Source organism: Rhamphochromis sp. 'chilingali' (assembly GCF_963969265.1).
Source record: "Rhamphochromis sp. 'chilingali' genome assembly, chromosome: 6".
In the NCBI taxonomy this organism is placed as follows: domain Eukaryota; kingdom Metazoa; phylum Chordata; class Actinopteri; order Cichliformes; family Cichlidae; genus Rhamphochromis; species Rhamphochromis sp. 'chilingali'.
In genome coordinates, this window is record NC_137933.1 from 18,114,073 (window position 1) to 18,132,613 (window position 18,541).

The 18,541-nt window shown below is 42.9% G+C and overlaps 1 protein-coding gene across 2 annotated transcripts in view; it reads right to left on the minus strand.

Moving 5' to 3' along the window:
- The window catches only part of rasa3 (RAS p21 protein activator 3), a 38,437-nt gene extending 23,540 nt beyond the window's left edge, over positions 1 to 14,897 (minus strand). For both annotated transcript variants that reach the window (XM_080884727.1, XM_080884726.1), the window contains exons 1-2: positions 14,673 to 14,897; positions 1,192 to 1,309 (exon numbers count right to left, since the gene is read on the minus strand). In XM_080884727.1, the coding sequence (XP_080740853.1) occupies positions 1,192 to 1,309; positions 14,673 to 14,727 (173 nt within the window). In that variant the 5' untranslated portion in view covers positions 14,728 to 14,897. The remainder of the gene's footprint in view (positions 1 to 1,191; positions 1,310 to 14,672) is intronic.
- Positions 14,898 to 18,541: the final 3,644 nt, after the last annotated feature.

The window sequence follows — 18,541 nt, forward strand, 5'->3', positions numbered from 1 at the left end:
TCCACAGTATTTTTCAGTGTTGTCTGAACTGGTGTGTCTTAGTTGGGGTAAGGTAAGGGTACATTCCCCTCTGTGTAAACATCACAGCCACATTTATTTTTCTTTCCTTGTTCAGCAGTGATTGATTTTGTCAATGAATCACATGAGACAATGAAAATAAAGCCCTCGCGGGCTAAGTACATTTCGACTCCATCGATTTAGTCTCTGCTTTCCCTCAAGTGTGAGCAACAGCGCAGATATCATAAAGTGAAAATAATAGTAGTTTATTGGTCTGAGGAACACCGGCTTAGTCTGTTTAGATGGCTCATTTTCTCCCTTGGCGTTGGTCGTATGTGAAGATGTGACAACCGTAATCCCACTCAGATGGTCTCAGTCTGATGCCAAAAAAATACAAATATTAGGACATCTTTCCTATATTTTATCTTGTTCTCCTGCCCTAGATGCATCTTGACAACAAGCAGACTGAATGTTTTCACGTCGTTTGTAGTGACGCGTTTCGGTTGGCTTGGAGTTTTCTCTGCGTGAACAGAAACCAAACCACAGGAAAAAGCTACAGATTACAAACTCATCCACTGGTTGAGACCAGAACAAACTATAGGTCATATATATGTCAAAACATCTTTAGGCCGTACTGAGGTTTTGCAGACATGTGACCACTAACCACATGTAACCATGTAAACGTCTGATATTTTAGATATGTAACAGTCATTGTGACAGTATAGGTTTAAGTTAACTAGTCACACAGGTCTGGAGACTGGTCTGCAACCGGCAACAACTGTCGCTAGGGACAAATGGACAATATTTCCTGAACGGCTGACTTAAAACTTTTTGTGATTTCTTTTGTGATGGACACTGCACAGCTACTCTCGGAGCTGTAGTGAAACTGTGCAGCAAACCTGGAAATGGAGGAGGTTCGCCTTCAAAATAAAAGTTGTGCCTTTTAAAACATGTTGTCTTTGAACCATCTCCACTATGGTGGACACGCTGACATCAGGTGAGACACCTCAATCGTTTTCCCTTTCCAGCTGCCATTTTTAATACTCTGGTGCTTCTTTTTGTTTAAATTCATGATCAGCTTTGCCTTTAGGTATTATTTAAATGTCGCAACTGCATATTTCTGTAACTACACACCAAAAAGTTTAGAAGCAAAGTTAAAAAGACAGAAGTAAAAATGGACAGGTGGGCCTGTACCAAAGTGACTTCTCCACAATCTTGGTCCTGAAGACTTCCTCTTGGTCCAGGTTGACTGTGCAGTAACAGTCCCTCATCTTGTTTGGCCCCGGGTACGGAGGGATGTTTTTTGCTTCTCCTGCACAATGAAAAGAACAAAGGAGGCATATTAAGTAGGAAAAAAACAATGTGTTTATTCAGGCTACAGGTCATTATTTATTAAAGAACTAGGAAAGGGTTGAAAAGAAACATTATGTAAAGTTTGTTGTTTTAGAGATGAGTGTATGAAGGAGGGAGGAGGGGTCCAGAGCTGGTACAGTGTCCCAACGCGCACTCTCATTGTCATTACCTAACCACATCCGACACCATGTATAATGAGCTTAGCTCTGCCAGGGCGGCTGTTTTTATGTGCAGATATATAAAACCGTGGCCTCAGAAAACAATGTGCGACATGTGAACGCCGTGTCCGCGAGCATGCCTGTGTCTGTGATGTAACATCTGTGAATGAATGAATCTGCGTGGGACACTTCCTGTATGTCAAACATGTGTGTCAGCACTCCCTTTAACAAAAATGTGATCCAGCCACCCACCGAGACACACAAACACACAAACCGGAGAGGTGGTACTCTGGTCCCGCAGGGCATATTTATTCTCATTTATGAAGACGTGCATCCACTTTAGCCATTACCCTCTTTACCCTGGGGGGGACTCACAGTGTTAACCATCATTGTGAACGTCTGCTTGAGTAACGCTTCATTGTCTGTGTGGTTATCTGACACTGCTAGCATACGCTGCTCTGTTATTTCTGGCTTTAAAACGTCTTCACAGTAAGAAGCATTAGTTTAAAGGGCGGGTGATGCTATTTGATAAATTGACACTTTCTCTTTAAGGCAGTACTTCTCTTTATCCACATTTCTGCCTTTTACATTACCTTACCTCATATTTAGCATGTCTCCTTATGTTTTTATCCTTTAAAGAGGATCCTATTAAAGATTTCTAGAGCCCCGATGAGGAACTCCTCCATCATCCTGCGTCACTTTGTATTTATCTTGGGAGTGAATCCACACATTAGGAACCACTGCCTTATCATATGATACATAACAATATAAACTTTGATTACATTTACTGCACCAGGAAACACATCAGAGATACTAAGCCAGAAATCTCCACTGCCGGGTTTCTGACCCTGCGGCTGACCCTAGGGGGGAGGGGAGAGAGTTGACATTTGACACCAAATAGCCGGGCGTGAAACTGCAAAGCAGATGGCTATCTTCAAATTATTTTTCCTGTTTGTCAGTATGGCTGCACATTAATGCAGCAGCCCCACTAAAGTTCCACTCAATCAGCCCTACCATAAATACTAAAACATAATTCCCCTGCTGGCATTATATAATCAAGACTTCCCGATAACCGCATCTTATCACAGAACCAGGAAGGTGGGGCAAGATGTTCCACATTTCCTTCAACGAATCCCACAAGGAAAATTCAAAACAATCAGTCAAATCAATGATTTGCTGACAATGCAAAACACAAGATGTGTCCTTTGAGCGTTTTCACAATGCGCTGTTGTTACTCCCACTCGTTTTTTGTAAAATAGATAGCAGGCAAGCAGCCAGCTGCAAGGAAGATACGATCTGGTGCCTCCACCTTCAGTCCGTGACGCTGGATAAACCTTAAACCCTCGCTGAGACAAACAAAGATGGTGAAGTGCACCCTGTGGGGTCTGTAATACAACACGGTGTTATGACTGCTTCTCTGGAGGCTGATTCGTGCACTGCGTGATTCGTGCACTCAACAATTCACAATAACAACATTCATTCACAAATTAAGACGACACCTGAGCTCTGGAACAGGACACACGCAGCACCGCTTTGACGTATTGATGCAAACTATACAGCTCCATCTGCCTTTCAAGATGATGTAACTGCCTCTCATCTCTGTCTTTATCCCTTTACTTCCTACTGTCATTAGAGCTCCCTTGCTTCCGCAGCTCTCATTTATTTTCTCATATTTACTTTATCGCCGTCCCGTAATCCTCCTCATTCACCCCGAGCACCCGAATTCCCTCCAATCTACGTTTTCCACCTGCTTTCATTCACGAACTGCAAGATTGCAGATTGCACTCATCCTGGTGACCAGAAACATCATGGGATTACCACAGCGTTCCCAGTGAGCGTGCTTAAAGCGTGCAAATGTGTTTAATGACTCAACTTAGTAAAAACAAAAACAAAACCAGCACAGATTAAATCAATTTTTTTTAAATCAGTCTTGAGATAATTCAAGGGGTTAAAAGTTTCAAATCATGAGGTCTTACAAGTAGCTTGTAAACAGTGTTGTTGTTTTTTTACAGTAAAGTTAGTAACTTTACATAGATGACTCAATATAAGCAGGGCAAAGTCTCATTTTTATTTTTAAGTTCCCACAATAACCGACAGGATGTGCAAAATGATTTTGGTGACACTACTCTGCCCAAATTGCATGTTTTTGCAGTATCTAAGTGTTGCACTTTGTAAACAGACTGTGCAAAGTGATCTAACAGCGCGTCTTTCCAGCGCTAGATGGTGGGTAACAACCATTTTAATCAAAATGATGCAGTAAGTGGAGAACTGAAATTGTCCCACAGCAGCTAAACCACCAAAGATATATCATCCACTTTCAACTATTTATGGTTATTCTGGACAGAAGCTGCCAACACCTTTTGAATCTGATTGTGGGTTGAAAGATTGAAATGATGGTTTGAAGCTATATGTAATATGTGGACTGTATATGTAGACAATCTGGGAACATTAGGTAAAAACACAAAACTTAATCACTTGTGCGGTCAAGTTATTTAGAATAGAGTTTAATGTTCATACAAATTAGAAACAGCATAATGGGGGTGTTGACACCTATGAGTTCAACATAAAGAATATAGTTCTACGACTGCCAATGTGTCGTATCTCCTGCACATATTCAGGTCAGGTGATTACTGAAGCCTCTAAATGCAGCTGTTGTGATTTGGCGCTATATAACTAAAACTAAATTGAACTGAATTTAATTAAATGAAGGCAAGTTCGAAGTGTTCCTCATACAGCCATCTGAAACTGGCACCAAAAGTGAGTTAATAATATTTTAGTGTGAAAACGCACATCTTTTTAAGTTGGCATAAAAAACTGTTTTCGACGCACTTTAGCTAGCTAGCTAGCTTACTAAGCTTACTAGCTTCACTTTGGTAATATTCCAATGAAAGTTGGAGCCAGTCTAAAGGTGTGATTCTAGGATTTGCAAGCTTAGCTACCTGCACATTGGCTTCATTTTCCAGACCCTGATTGATTAGTAGAGCCTACACATTCCTGAGGAGCAGCCTGTCAGATTAAACATGATACAACCACCAGTCTCTAGAAAAAAAGCGTCCACTCCTGGACTGGTTAGCGAGTGGCTGCTGAGAGAAATCGGTCACAGTGAGGGTGGTCACTAGCAGATTGTCACAGTCACCCATAGTTTACATGGAAGACGCTGGCTTGTCTGCAAACGCTCACTAACTACTAGCCAAGCAGTAGCATAATTTGAAAAACTGTGTTGCAAACCTGAAACTGAGAAGACCTTGCTTCAAAGTAAAAAGGTGTGCCTCGATGCAAAATCCAACATGCTTCACAAGGCACAACTTCTACTTTGAAGGTGAACTGGCAGTTTCACTATAGTTCTGGGTCTTGGCTCATTCATGGTCTTCCATGAAAAACATGACAACCACGACAATCCACTAGTGAACAAAGCAATCTGAGGTTTTCCCCAACAGGAAATACACATTTTTACCCAGCAACCTGTGGTTGCCAGGGAACAATGGCCAGTCTCCAGGCCTCTGTGGCAGGAGCTTGAGCAATCGACTTCAGAGCAACTTCCTCCAACCTCGAGCAAACACTCCCCAACTGTTTGTCAGATGGTCGGGAACCAGTCTCTATCCCTTTGTGACTGGCGCTTTTATCACTTGATCCTACGCTGTCACACCCATAATGTCCAAACCTAGCATCTCATGATTAGCGGTCACTCGACTTCAACATCTCGATACTTAACACTGTGCAAGCAAGCAAACACACAACATCAGAATCAAGCTTGAAGAAGAATCTTCTTGATTTCCCACCTTCGGCCTTGCATACTGAACAGCCTGAATACACTGTGCTCGAGTGCCTGTAAGCACATCAGAACAGTTACTGCTTCCAGCTGCGTTACTGTGCAATTTACAAGCTAAAATAAAGGCAGCTACAATAAAGGATCACAGTGTTTCCATGCTGTGCTTTACTGAGGAACTAAATGAAACTGGCTGCTGCCTCAATGCTCAGAAAATGATCGTATGCTCTATAAAGACGACATGATCTGTAGTAAATACGCCAAACCATCTGTCTTTACCACAATTAGAAGTACAGTGTGACAGTTTCCTGTTCAGGAGAGGAAGAAGCGATGGACCGTTTTATTTATCTGGATGATGACCAGGAGAGTTTGTCAGCCTGAGAGTGGAGCATACAAACTCCACTTTTAGATATTTGTGTGTATATGTTTGATGGCGAGTGAGTGAGCCTGTTACAAAAGAAAAGATAAGCCTCTTCAGTAACCTGCCATTCATCATGTTAGATTAAAGACTTTATTATAAAACCAGAGTCTGTAATCCACTGTCTCAGCCTGCCTATCATTTTCTTCCTTTTATCCCTTTTCTCTTTTGGTCTGAAGCCTCCTTTGTTTGCGTTTTTATCAGTGCAGGACTTGTCTTTCACGCCTGCTTTCGTTTTCCCTTTCAAGATAAACTTTAACCTGATTTCACTTTCCCTACATCTCATGCTGCTTCCTTTTTTTTTTATCTGTTCATTTTTCAACTTCTCCAGAGCTGTGTGCGCGTGTGTGTGTGTGTGTGTGTGTGTGTGTGTGTGTGTGTGTGTGTGTGTGTGTGTGTGTGTGTGTGTGTGTGTTCTCTCGCGATTCATAATAAGCAGAAAATATGGAAAGAAAACCAACAACAACAGCAGTTTTTGTTTTCTTTTCATCAAGCATCACCGCAGCTGCCCTTGGAGAATATCCTGCCCTAGTATCTGAGCAAAACAAGCAAACACACACACACACACACACACTTTGCACGTGTTTCTGTGTGCACGCAAAACAGGGGGAGGCACTGAGCTGAGATGACAGGAGAAGAGTGAACAGCCGAATGAGACACTTAAAAAGAAACTTTACATCCCTGCAGAGGAAAGAAAAAAAAACAACGGAAGAAATGAGGAAACGGAAGTCGGCGAAGCCAAAGCGATGGATGCAGCGAATGTTCGGCTTTCTCCTTCTGTCGACCGGTTTCAGTCGGCCACGCTGTGGCGTACAGTTACAGACGCACCGCTCGGCTCGTTATTCTAATCCCCTCTGACACGAACACACTCGAGGATACACAGGCGCGAATGCTTTGAGTCGCCGTGGGCTCAAGTAGCAGGCCTGGGAAACGCAGGCTTTAAGAAAAGGAAGGGTGTGTGTGTGTGTGGGGGGGGGGGGGGGGGGGGGTTGTTACTGAGAAAAATACAAGCAGTGTACTCAATCAAGGGGGAGAGACGAGGAAGACTGCAGAAAGAGAGAGAGAGAGAGAAGTCAGCCAGATAGAAAACTGGAGAGCGGTTAGCTTTGGAGAGAGCGACAACAGGAAATGAGATGAGGAGAAAGGAATTTCAACTGGATCCAAGGCAAAGTTTAAAAGCGGCGAACAACCCAGTTGCCCCTGAGAGTGTGTGTGTGTGTGTGTGTGTAAGACGGAGAGAGACACCGTGAGAATGGAAAAGAGTGAAACTCATTTATATTATCCCTCTGTCTCCGCTCAGTTCCTTTGATGCTTCTGGGTAGAGAGTCAAAACGAGAACTGAAACCAAACTGTAAGACATTACAGTCTTTTCTGACTAAACATAAAAACATTACGCCCGCCCACCCACACACACCCATACGTATGCAGGCCTTTTTGGTGGATCTCCACAGCTGGCACTTTGTTCTTGCAGGAAATATTGCTTTATAATTGAAACCAGAAGCACAGCCCACATGTATTTTTAGCATCAGTTAATCTCCCAATCAACTTTTTTAGTATCTGATTAATAATTTGCCCTATAAAAATGCTCACTCTATGACTTTGCACTTTCAACGACAGAGGTTAAAGCAACAGTTGGGGGTGGGACAGTTCGGCACAAACGAGGCCCGACACTTGGCACAGTGCAACTCCAATGCTGACCGCGTCTTTCAAAGTTAACCTCAAACTGGTCCTGAGCTGTGAAGTCATTCTGCACACTGGGAGAATGACCTCATGTGATGTCCAGCAGCCTGAAAGTCCTATTCACGTGTGACAAAGAGAATAAGCAATCTTCTCTAAAACTGCATCCGTGCTTTAGCTATAACTGTCCAAGGTGAGCACTAATCAGTACGCCCAGTTCAGAGAATAAACACGGCCCAGGAGCAGATTACAGTGCAGTCAGAAATAAGCCACACAGTCAACAACAGGTAGCCACAATTACCGCTGCGAACCTGCACCAGGGCATCCTGAAACCCACAATCAGTGAAAACCTGTTAACCTTTTAAGACAGCCGTTTCGTGCTCGTGCTTCCGCCCCACCAGTTTCTTTGCGCTGCTGAAACCTCACCCACTCTGAGGTTTTTACAAAAGGAGGGGGCTGTTATAAGTCAGCACTGCTGCAGAGAGATTTACTTTCATCTAAGCATGGAAATCACACTTGAAGAATCAGCTTCAGGTAGAGGAGGCTACAAGGGGTGTGGTAGATAAGAACGGCCACTTTTTAAGCCTACGTGGGCTGAGGGTTTCATGCAAAAGTTTCACTAAACCATATAACAGATGCACTTGTTTTACACTCGGCTGTAGCCACATGTATGGCTCTGAACGTGTCGTTTTATCTGCGTGAAAACATTAAAATAACATTCTCTGGGATATCGACGATGAATAACTCTCGGCTGGCCGTCTTTTGTCAACATCCAGTCATGGTTGAAAAAAACCTCCTAAATTAAGGTTGAGCCACTGTTGAGCTCATGTCTCAACGTCACCTGGACATCCAGACTTTTACGAAAAAAAGAAAAGTAACAAGTTTCTGCAAGAAAGACTCGATCGCACGAACTGTTGGCTCTGAGGTCCACACAGATATTTGCATCATAGGGTTTATTATGTAACATCAGGAGAAGACATGAGGTGGTTCTAATGAAAAACTGAGAATTCCCGGTTCTGTCTGAGAGTTCTTCCTGTTTAAAGGGAGTTTTGCTTTCACAATGTCACCAAGTGCACCCTGAACCATCCATTTATGAGGGGCAACCAATCACAAGCCTGCCTTAAAGGGAGCTGCAAGGGGGCTGGGAGTACTTGTTTCAGACAGATGGACTAAAGAGCTGCGCCAAACCCCAGTATTAGATAAATAAGTATTTCCAAACCAGGAATCATAGGTGTGGAAATGAACGTTTAAATCATGAATGAGACGATTAGTGCGAATTGAACTGTCTGTCCATTGGATGACTGTACCGCACTAGGAACTGCACTTCTTTAGGTTTGCAAAGACGTTTCGAGGTGCTTTCAAACGCACTGCAGCTTATCACAAGCTGCCTCCCATGAATCCAGCTGAGCTGTCTTATCCTGAAGTTTCCACCCAACCAGAACAGCTGCTGGAGGAGCATACATGGAACAGCATGGAAAACAAAGGGAGTTTATGGTTAAAGGCTGCACAGCACAGACTGTGTGATAAACCAGGATTCAGTTACTGATCAAACCCAATCTCTTTCTGCCGCTGCACAGAGCTAATGGTTACACAGATTCGTAAGTCTCAATGGAAAACTTGACTTGAGCGAAACAAAAATACACAACTACAAACATGCACACACACACACAACTGTGCAGGGACAGTTAGGCTTAAATTAAGCTCCGATCAGAGACCTGATGCGTTCATTCGGTGTCACGTCAGCGTGTAGCTGCTGCAGAGAGCTGCTTTCACTGCTCTTTATTTCCTTTACGTTCTGGTCAGTTTAACCTCAACTCTGCCTCCGGGCTTTTTATCCGTTCACATAATTCTTAGAAATCTCTGTGTTTGTTTTTATGACTTCTAGAAAAAAAGCAATTAAACGGTGTAAAACGAGCTCTTACCCTCCCACCCGTTATTTTTCCACACACGCAGACTCACAAACAGGCTTGGCAAACACAAAGATACGTTATCTTTTCCAAGCACAGGAAGGGAGAGCGAGTTGGGTGTACGTCCCCGCATGTGGCAAGTTGACATTGCCGGTGTTGCCAGGGGAGGAAAACGCTGTTGCAAAACCAGATTTAATCAGCGTGTGTGCAGACGCCTGCCACACAAGTTCAACTTCACACGAAAGTCGTGACAAGAGGACACTCTGTGACACGGGAGTTTCTCTGTCCACTAAAAGCTTTCACGCTTAAGTCACTGCTTGCTGGTAGACATCTTCCAGTTCCACGAGGCATCTGAAGGACACGCGGGAGGAGCCGTGCTCTCCAGACCTCTATTTACCCGTGCTGACCCTGCATGCGGGGCCTACGGCAATGCTTCCACATTATTCCCCATTCTGTTTTCCCATGGAGGACACATTACAAACCGGATTATTCCACCAGCCTAAAGCCACCTACACTGTCTGCATCTGAACAGGTCAACACACACGTTTACAGCAGCAAACTTCTTTCCAACACACCTCGCCTTCTAGGACAAAATAGTGGACTGTGCTTATGCAGTGTATTAAGCATCTACTGTAGATGAATATCATGTAATAACAGCACCAAACTGATCTTGTTACTTCCATTAAACTAAATCAGATTTCAACGCTGCACGCACATGAACTGTTTCTGACCCCACACGCAGCCACCCGTCACTCCGCATCTCCTATTCAGTCTGGACAGAATGAAGTTTGGGAAACTCTGTTGGCCACCTATCAAGAGAAAGGCAAAGCAAAGGGAGGGGAGGGACGCTCTGTCACTCCCAACCAAATTCTCCCTCCCAGCCTGAGCCTCTTGAAGTCAGCCGCGCACTCCTGTTTCCTGGACCGCCACCGCTTTTTCTCCTCCAGACTCTGTGCAGTTTCTTTCACTATGTGTTTTTTTTCCCACTTCCAAAAATCACACTTGTATTGTTACGGCGCCATTAAGCAGTAACACAACAGTGCTGTGCCAACCAACATGAAGCCTATGAAAACAGTTCAGGGTGCGCAGCTTATGCGGAGAACCGATTCCAGACCAAACCGGTGACTTGCACTATGACACAATCAGCCAATGACCGCACCGTGAAAGGATTTAAACCAGGGATGTCAAACGTAAGGCCCGGGGGCCAGAATCAGCCCGGAAAAGACTCCATTCAGTTCAGGTTCAGTGCTATTAGCAACGTCTTGGTGGTTTTCAGCTAATTCTATACACCCCATAACCCACCCAGCGCTGATATGCATGCAAATTAGTATTAGCTGATGAGTACAGGAAGCACTGAACAGCTGAGGAGACAGATATTTATTAGGTGATGGGAACCAGCTCCACATAACCGTTAATGACTGTTACGCACGACCCCGGCGTGGTGGTCGAGTAATCCTCTTGTTGTGTTTTTATCGTCACTCTAGTTAACCTGCTCTCTCAATTGTCTGATTTATTCTTAGCGCCGATTGGCTGCTGAAGGCTCACCGACGAATAAAAATGTTGCCAACTGGCGTTTCGGGCGTTCGTTCCTTCCGCCTCACCTCCATCGGCTGTTTTTTTTCTGCTGCTTTTACAGCTTTGTTTGTCAGCTATAGGTTGAGTTGGGAGTTACCGGCGCTACTGTTTTCAGTTTTGTTTGTTTAGGGGACCTATTGTGTGTCACTTCACAGGTTTCTTCCTCTTTTGTTTGCTTGAGCCGGGACTCCCGGTCCCTTTTTTTCTGTTTGTCCTTTGTAGGTAACTCCATTTTCATTATTAAAAGCTTACTGAATACACGGCAGGTTTCTGTAAAACACACATTCAGGGAGAATTTTGGCAGTGCTCAAAAAAAGGCCACAAAAAAAATCTACTGTCACACTTTTAAGGATTGTTATTCCATATTTTCTTACAGAGTATTTTTGCACAAGCTTCTTCCAACGCTTTACTTATTGTGTAGATTGTAAATTGTTATTGGCTATGGTGATAACTTTCCCTGATGAAGCTGTCAGAGGTGTACGCAGGAATGCAAACTTCCAAATGAGTCAAATCGGTAGGTCGGTCCAATTGCACTGTGTTTGTCAGATTATGTTCATAGCAGCAACAGAGAGGCCAAACGCACATATGTTGTTGTTAATTAGTGCAAAGTCCCAACTCCAGCTGTGCCACTGAGAGTTCCCATCTCTCCGAGCGCCGACACAGACACAGCCGCCGACAGACGGAGCGCAGCCTGCTCCTGTACGTGAGACACCACCTCTGTCCCTTTCTCCCTGCATCTCACTACATCTGCTTTGTATTAGCTTGTTGCCATGCAGGAAAAAACACAATTCTTTTGTAGTCTAGTCCAGCCAATCAGGAAGACATTTGGGGGCAGCTTCCTATTTCCTGCCTTTCCCCAGACAGTACAGACTCGGGCCCAGTAGCCCCGTTCAGTTTCCGACATTCGCGTGTTCCTCCAGGAAACTGAGACGAGTCATCACCTGGAACAGCGTTACAATAATAAGTCCTTCTTTCTCCCTCGCTGCCTCTGGTCTTCAACTATGTGGCAAATTTTCAGCTCTGAGTCATCAGCAAAATGTCTTCTCACGCCAAAGGAGAAGACTTTGATGAAAACAATGTGATGCAAGCGTTACACAGACATTACTGGGAGCAGAGCGCCATGGGAATCGTACTGATGGCAAGTATGACTGCTGCTAGGCAACAACACAGTATAAACTCCACTGTCATCACTGTTTGATGACACAGAAGAAAAAGGACGAAGGAAACATTGGGTCAGTGCTCGGAAGTGATGAAAACGCACAGTAAATGTTCCTCATGAGTGTCAGTAATCATGCCTCACTGGCAAAAGTTTACAGGGTAACACAGCTCCACTTTAGATTACATACACTTTATACCTCTGATGGAATACATTTTGCAAGCCGATGTAATACAACTTCCAACTAATATTATTTTTATGTGTTAATTTCTGCTTTATTTTCTCAATTAAGGTTTAGAGAGCAGTTTGGTATATAAAAAGGCATGGGTAAATGGACCTCAGCACATGTAAATCCATAATAAACACATTATATTTCAGAAAAACAGTAAAAAAAAATCCAGTAACTTCCAGTCCAACAAGATGTCCAACAAACAGTCAAAAACCCTTGAGTGTAGCGAGTGTGTATCAATATCATCCAATATTTGTCTATGCAGCAGTGCTAACATTTACAAAAGTTTAAAAAAAAATAGCCAGGAGAAACACCCTTCGACTATGTTACCAGTGACCGCATGGTTTGTCCACCAGGGGGAGCTCTGCAACTTCCCTGTTAGGAACAATTGACTTTGGAATGCTACAAACAACAACCAGCTGATCTGAGGAGAGTCAGGCAAAATTTAAATATTTAAACAAATAACTATACATAACAAAATCAAGGAGAATGTGTTTTTGCTTTGTGTCTGAAAAATAAAGAAAAATATCGGCTGATATATCAGGATATCGGATTTTTAAATCGCCAAATATCGGTATGTCTAAAAGAAAGCTCATATTATACTGGCTTTTATGAAACCAACTAACAGTGAAATGCTGACTACACATTAATATTAATTCCTAAGTAGTTCTTCAGTAATAAAATACAACATGTTTGTGTATGACACTCACAGCGGTCCTGTGTCTGCATTTGTTTTCAATACTGAAGATACATTCAGGTCTGGACTTTAACTGGTAACAGTTTTCTTTTCTTGAATTAAAGGATATGAGTCTTCCACTTCTTTCTTTTCTTGCATGAGCTGTAAGCAGACGTATATCTAGGAAACACATCTGTGACGGGAAGAGTTGCTCCAGTCATTCGGTTTTCCTGAACAGGAACTCAAAGCTGCTGGCCGGCTGAACACTCATTCAGAAAGTGCAGCAAACTAATGAGACCATAGTAATTTAAATATTCCAACTCTCCCTTGAGTCTGAGCATAGTATCTCACTGGGAGTACTTCATAAACTTGACTCAGGTTCTTTCTCCAACTTTCTCCTGGGAACTCACTTGGAGGTTGGAAGCTTGGAAACAAAGCCTAACTTCAACTGAGAAGCTGACAACCGGAGAGTTTTGTGCCCAGAAATACTGGCTGGCACACAGCTTGTATGTGTGTTTATTGTAAATTTTTATCCCCCCCACCCCTCCTTCATCCCTGTTCATCCCTTCTGTTGCATGTTTGGAGTCAAAACAAAGTGGACAGCACAGACGGGATGAACTGGGTGCCAGATGTCAGTGAAAAGGACCCGTGATAACAGTTAGAGCACACAGAGGAAATGATTGTCTGCTCCCTGTGGTTTGATGTTAAAAAGGCAAACATGTGAACATGCTGTCAAACAGGTCAGACTGCTGCGGCATTTTGGACCACTTCCCCTCGCAAAACAAACGTCACAGTCTTCCCTCTGATGACACCTGAAACGTGTATTCAAAACTTGCTTTGCAAATCCAGTTTATTGTTAAGTATTTTCCAAAGTTAGCAACAGTCCCACAGATTCATTAACAAAAAAAAAAGAGCAAGTACACATATAAGACTGTTTTGCACAAACAATTAAAGAGTAATAAAAATGAAAGCAGGACTGTTGTTATAGCCGGTATTATCAATTCTTGCGCTTGATATATGCGGGCTTACATGCAGTTACTACTATATTACAGTTAGACAATTACATTAGGATACTGTCTTCTTCAATAAAGCACTCACTGCACGAGTCCTCATGGCTCCATTCACAAGATATGCGTGCACCACATACCTCCTAGAAACCGGGGTTACCCACTGGAGACTAGCTACAATTCTAAATATAGAAATCTGGGCTAACAATCAATAGCTAGACAGTCATGCATAAAGCTTTTTGGAAGGGGGCGAGTGCAGAGAAAGCAGGGATAAGGGGAGGAGGGGTGCAACAACATGACTGGCCGGCTGCAGCTTAGGCGAAATCAAGGCTTACTTTATCTGAGATACATAATACTATTATTAATAATAACAATAATAATAATAATAATAAAAACAGCCGGATGTTTGGTGTGCAGCCACACAGCTTGCTTCTAATCGGTTCAAGTCCGCATGTGGAGACTTCTATCAAACGCACATGATCTGGGTCCAAATGCCAGCTGCCAAATTCCCACAATATCCCCCAAAGCTTTGGATCTCTGGAAATGTCCCCCCCTCCCCCCCCCTTAACATTTTCATTTTTGTAATTAGCCTGTGCGCTGGGAGGAAAAAGCGTGTGATTTGAATTACAATACCAGGCTGAACAACACAGATCCGAGTCCCTCCAGCCCCTCACTGACTGCCTGCTTCACCCGTGAATACGGGGCCATCCATTGAGGCGCTCAGGCTGGGGGTAGGGATTTTTTTTCTCTTACCTATTTTTATTTTAACGCTCTGGAAAACCCGGAGACCTTCCTCTTCTACCGCCATGCTTTCGCCGTGGCACTTTCCTTTATGACGACTAAATGAAGACGGTCCTCCACGGTGGTCGGTTCTGGCCTCTCCAGCGCACGGATATTCCAGGGGTTGTGCACATCTATGCTCCCCAGACGGCGATCGCGCTCCGGCTGCTGGCTGGCTCAGCTCTAACAAGCGGACTCAACCTCAGACCAACAGCAGCAGCAGCAGCCGCGCTAGAGGGGGTGTGGTTTATACGGCTCCGCCCACTAGTATATGCTGGGTGAACAGTGCCGGGCGATTGAAGCGCAGCGGAAGCGTTTTCACCAGGAAAACTGCTGTAAACAAAAGCTTTAAATTTTACATGTAAAATAATATTAACAATAAATTTGAATCGGACATATTCCTTCTTTGGAATAAGGTCTTAAAGGGAAAATATCACATTGCCTTGCATCAAGTTAATCTCACGTGTCCCAAAGACTTTTATTTATTATTATTACATTTATCATGTTTACATTTCAGCAGTTGCCCACAGATGACACCATCTGAGAGGCATGAGCTGTGATTTTAAATTATTTTTCATATTGTATTCACTCAAGTAAAAGCATGGTGAGTATGGTGAAAACTGAAGTGCTGATTCCACTTCTTTACTCAAGTAAAAGTGAAAAGGTACAGGCTTTAAAATGTGCTAAAAGTATGAAAGAAACAAGCGGCTCCTCTGGAAGCTATTTTTGTCATATCCATAGAGCAATACAAATAAATTAATGCAAGGGAATATAAGCTTTATTTCAACTTAAGTTCTAATTCTAATGAGTTCTTGGATATATTTTATGTGGAACACACAAAGAAGAAAAAACAAAGGGAATAAAAGAGCAAAACAAAACTAACTCTGTTTGTTGCTGTCTGTGCTGCAAGCGGTGTCGCCACACCTAAACAGGAAGATGAATATCGTCAGTGGTTGAAGTGTGACTTGGCATGTAGGTTGTAGCGGTGTGGCTTGGGGAAAAGAACCACTCAGAAACAACTTAGTAATTTGTATTGTGAGCTTCAGTACATTTTGTGTATGGGCTGTAAAGAGCTGCTCACAACTGAATTCAACAAGATTTAAGGCGATGTTACAGGAAGTATTGTGGCTGATTTCCAAGACACGGTCCTAACAAACCTCTGGCAGACTGAGGCTCAGCGAGGGGCAGCCAGAAACAACACACTGTGGAGGAGAGCCAGAGATTAATAATAACTAATAATTAAATGCAAAGTGGTGTATAAAAGTAAAAAGTGAAGAAGAAGAAGAAGAACCGCCCCCAAAAGCCTAGGCCAGTGTAACTACAAGGGGAATTCAGGCTCACCTGATTCAGCTATAACTATATTCTTTATCAAAAAGGAACAGTTAGTCCTAATCTTAAAAGTAGAAAAGGTGTCTTTCTCCCAAAGCCAAACTGGGAGCTGATTTCACAGAATAGGGGCCTGAAAGCTGAAGGCTCTGCCTCCCATTCTACTTTAAATACTCTACAAACCAAAAGTAACCCTGCAGTGTCAGAGAGAAGAGCCCTAATCGGGCCTGATTATTCAAGACCTTCTGTGTGAGGAGAAGCCAAAAAGGGAGAAATATGCTCTCCTTATCCCTGTCAGTATTCTTGCTTGAGGAATTTAGATCAGCTGAAGGGTTTTTCAGGGAGTTTTTAGGGAAACCAGATAATAATGAATTAAAATTGTTCAACCGAAATGCATGAACTAGTTGTTCAGCATCACTCAGAGATTTTTTTTTAAATCTTAGGAACGTTGCGCAAATGCAGGAAAGCATATTTGTTTACTAGTTTAATAATAACATGGCGTGTTATTCCTCACTTAACTCAATAACTAGTGAGAGAGATTTTCCTAATCCCGTCAAAGCTCAGAGTGCTTTGTTCTTTAATGCTAATGTAAATGTAAATCATCCAGAGGCTTACAAAGGTAAACGTATGTTTTCAGTGTTCTGGTCTGGATGTTATCAATTCATCACTCATCCAAGTGACTTCTTCAGTGTGAGGAGGTTACACAATAAAAGAAACTAGCACCGTTGCCTAACAATGACTCAGTTTCATGATTGTTAATATGCAGATCGCCATGACCACCGATCATTGGTACCATTCAGCGAGAGCTGGGGAATGGCTGCAAACACAGCATTGTAAGATGGCGAAAGATATATTTTCGCATAAATGACCTCCTTGCTTTCCAGATCAAATCAGAGCTCCTTTTTAATGCTTTTATTCAAGAAATCTGGCAAGTTTATTATTCCTCGTATCAATCTGACACATCATTTATTGAAAACCATAAAAACTTTCTGCGGGTTTACAAACACAGGAGTGACAAATAAACATTTTTACACATGCTTTGCAATTCATAGTTTTTATTTTTATTTTCCCCATTTCAGAACTTCCTTTAATTTCACATTCCTTCCTGGAGCAGCTAAAAACCCAACAATATTTCCCCCTAATCCAAATTACCCAAACTCTAAATGTTGATTACCTGAATGCTGATAGCATGGCTACTTCTCCTTCCTGTCCAGGCACATCCTCGTCACTGAAGGAGTGGCCACTGGCCCTAATATGTAAACAAACTGCAGAGTCCCGTGACATCTGATTGGAGTAGCGTGTTTCATGTGTTCTGATACTCCTGACACATAAGGCCTTACCAAAGGTTTAGGCAGAGGTTGGCCTGCAACATTATTGATGTGCCTTTGCAGCTTTTCACAAATTTTAAGCTGGGATAACCACATTTACTTCGGGCCTGGGGATGGTGCTCTGTGTTAACAGAGCCCTCTTCACCACTTCTTCCAGCTTACGAGGCTGTGATTGCAGCTATTCCCCAGCAGCACCCTTTAGGGGTCACCACAGCATTTCATCTTCCTGCATCTAACTCTATACCTTACATCCTCCTCTGCCAGACGAGCCCTCTAAATGTCCTCCATCACAACATCCATGAACCTACGCTGAGGTCTTTCTCTTTTCCTCCTGCCTGGCAGCTCCATCTTCAACATCCTTTGTGCAGTATATCAACTATCCCTCCTCTGCATATATGTAAATCATCTCACCTCGCCTCCTCAAAACTTAAAGCCAAGTATGATACACAACATTTGTGTAGACAAATTCCCTGCAGAAAACTGCACTGCCTCTTCACCTTCTGTAGGCATTAATCACTCCTCATACATTTGTGCAACACCATAAGGGTGGGTAGAATTGTAATTAACTGTGAATGGGAAATGTGAATGATTTAAAAATAAGACCAGAGCAAATCTAGGTTGCCCATGTGCACTCATGCACATCCGGCTCTGATCTGTCCCCCTTTCTCTGTTGTTAACCCATCGTCTATGAGCGTCAGCTCTGCATAGAGCAGCAGGAGCCAATAATGAATCTCTCCTGATTTTTTACTACTAAAAACAGCAAAACAATCATTTCTATAAGCAGTAAAGGACCACGGATTAACTTTTAATGACAGCACATGCTGCATATCTATGGTATTATGTTTTAAAATCAGTCACATGTATGCATAAAAATTTAAGCTTTACACAGAGTAAGTCCTCAAATATCATTTTGGCTTTCAGAGCCTGAACTGAGTGCACCGCAGTGTTTCATGCAGTTAAATATGGATTAAGTCATGGATTTCTTTTTGTCCTGTCTCTCTCCCCTCACCCCCAACCAGTCACAGCAGATGACTGCTCCTCCATGAGTCTTCTTCTGCTGGAGGTTTTGCCCTGTTAAAGGGGAGATTTTCATTCCCACTGTCGCCAAGTGCATGCTTAAAGTAATTTTTATTTTTATTTTGGGGGTTTTCTCTGTATTATTGTAGGGTCTTTACATTATAAATATAA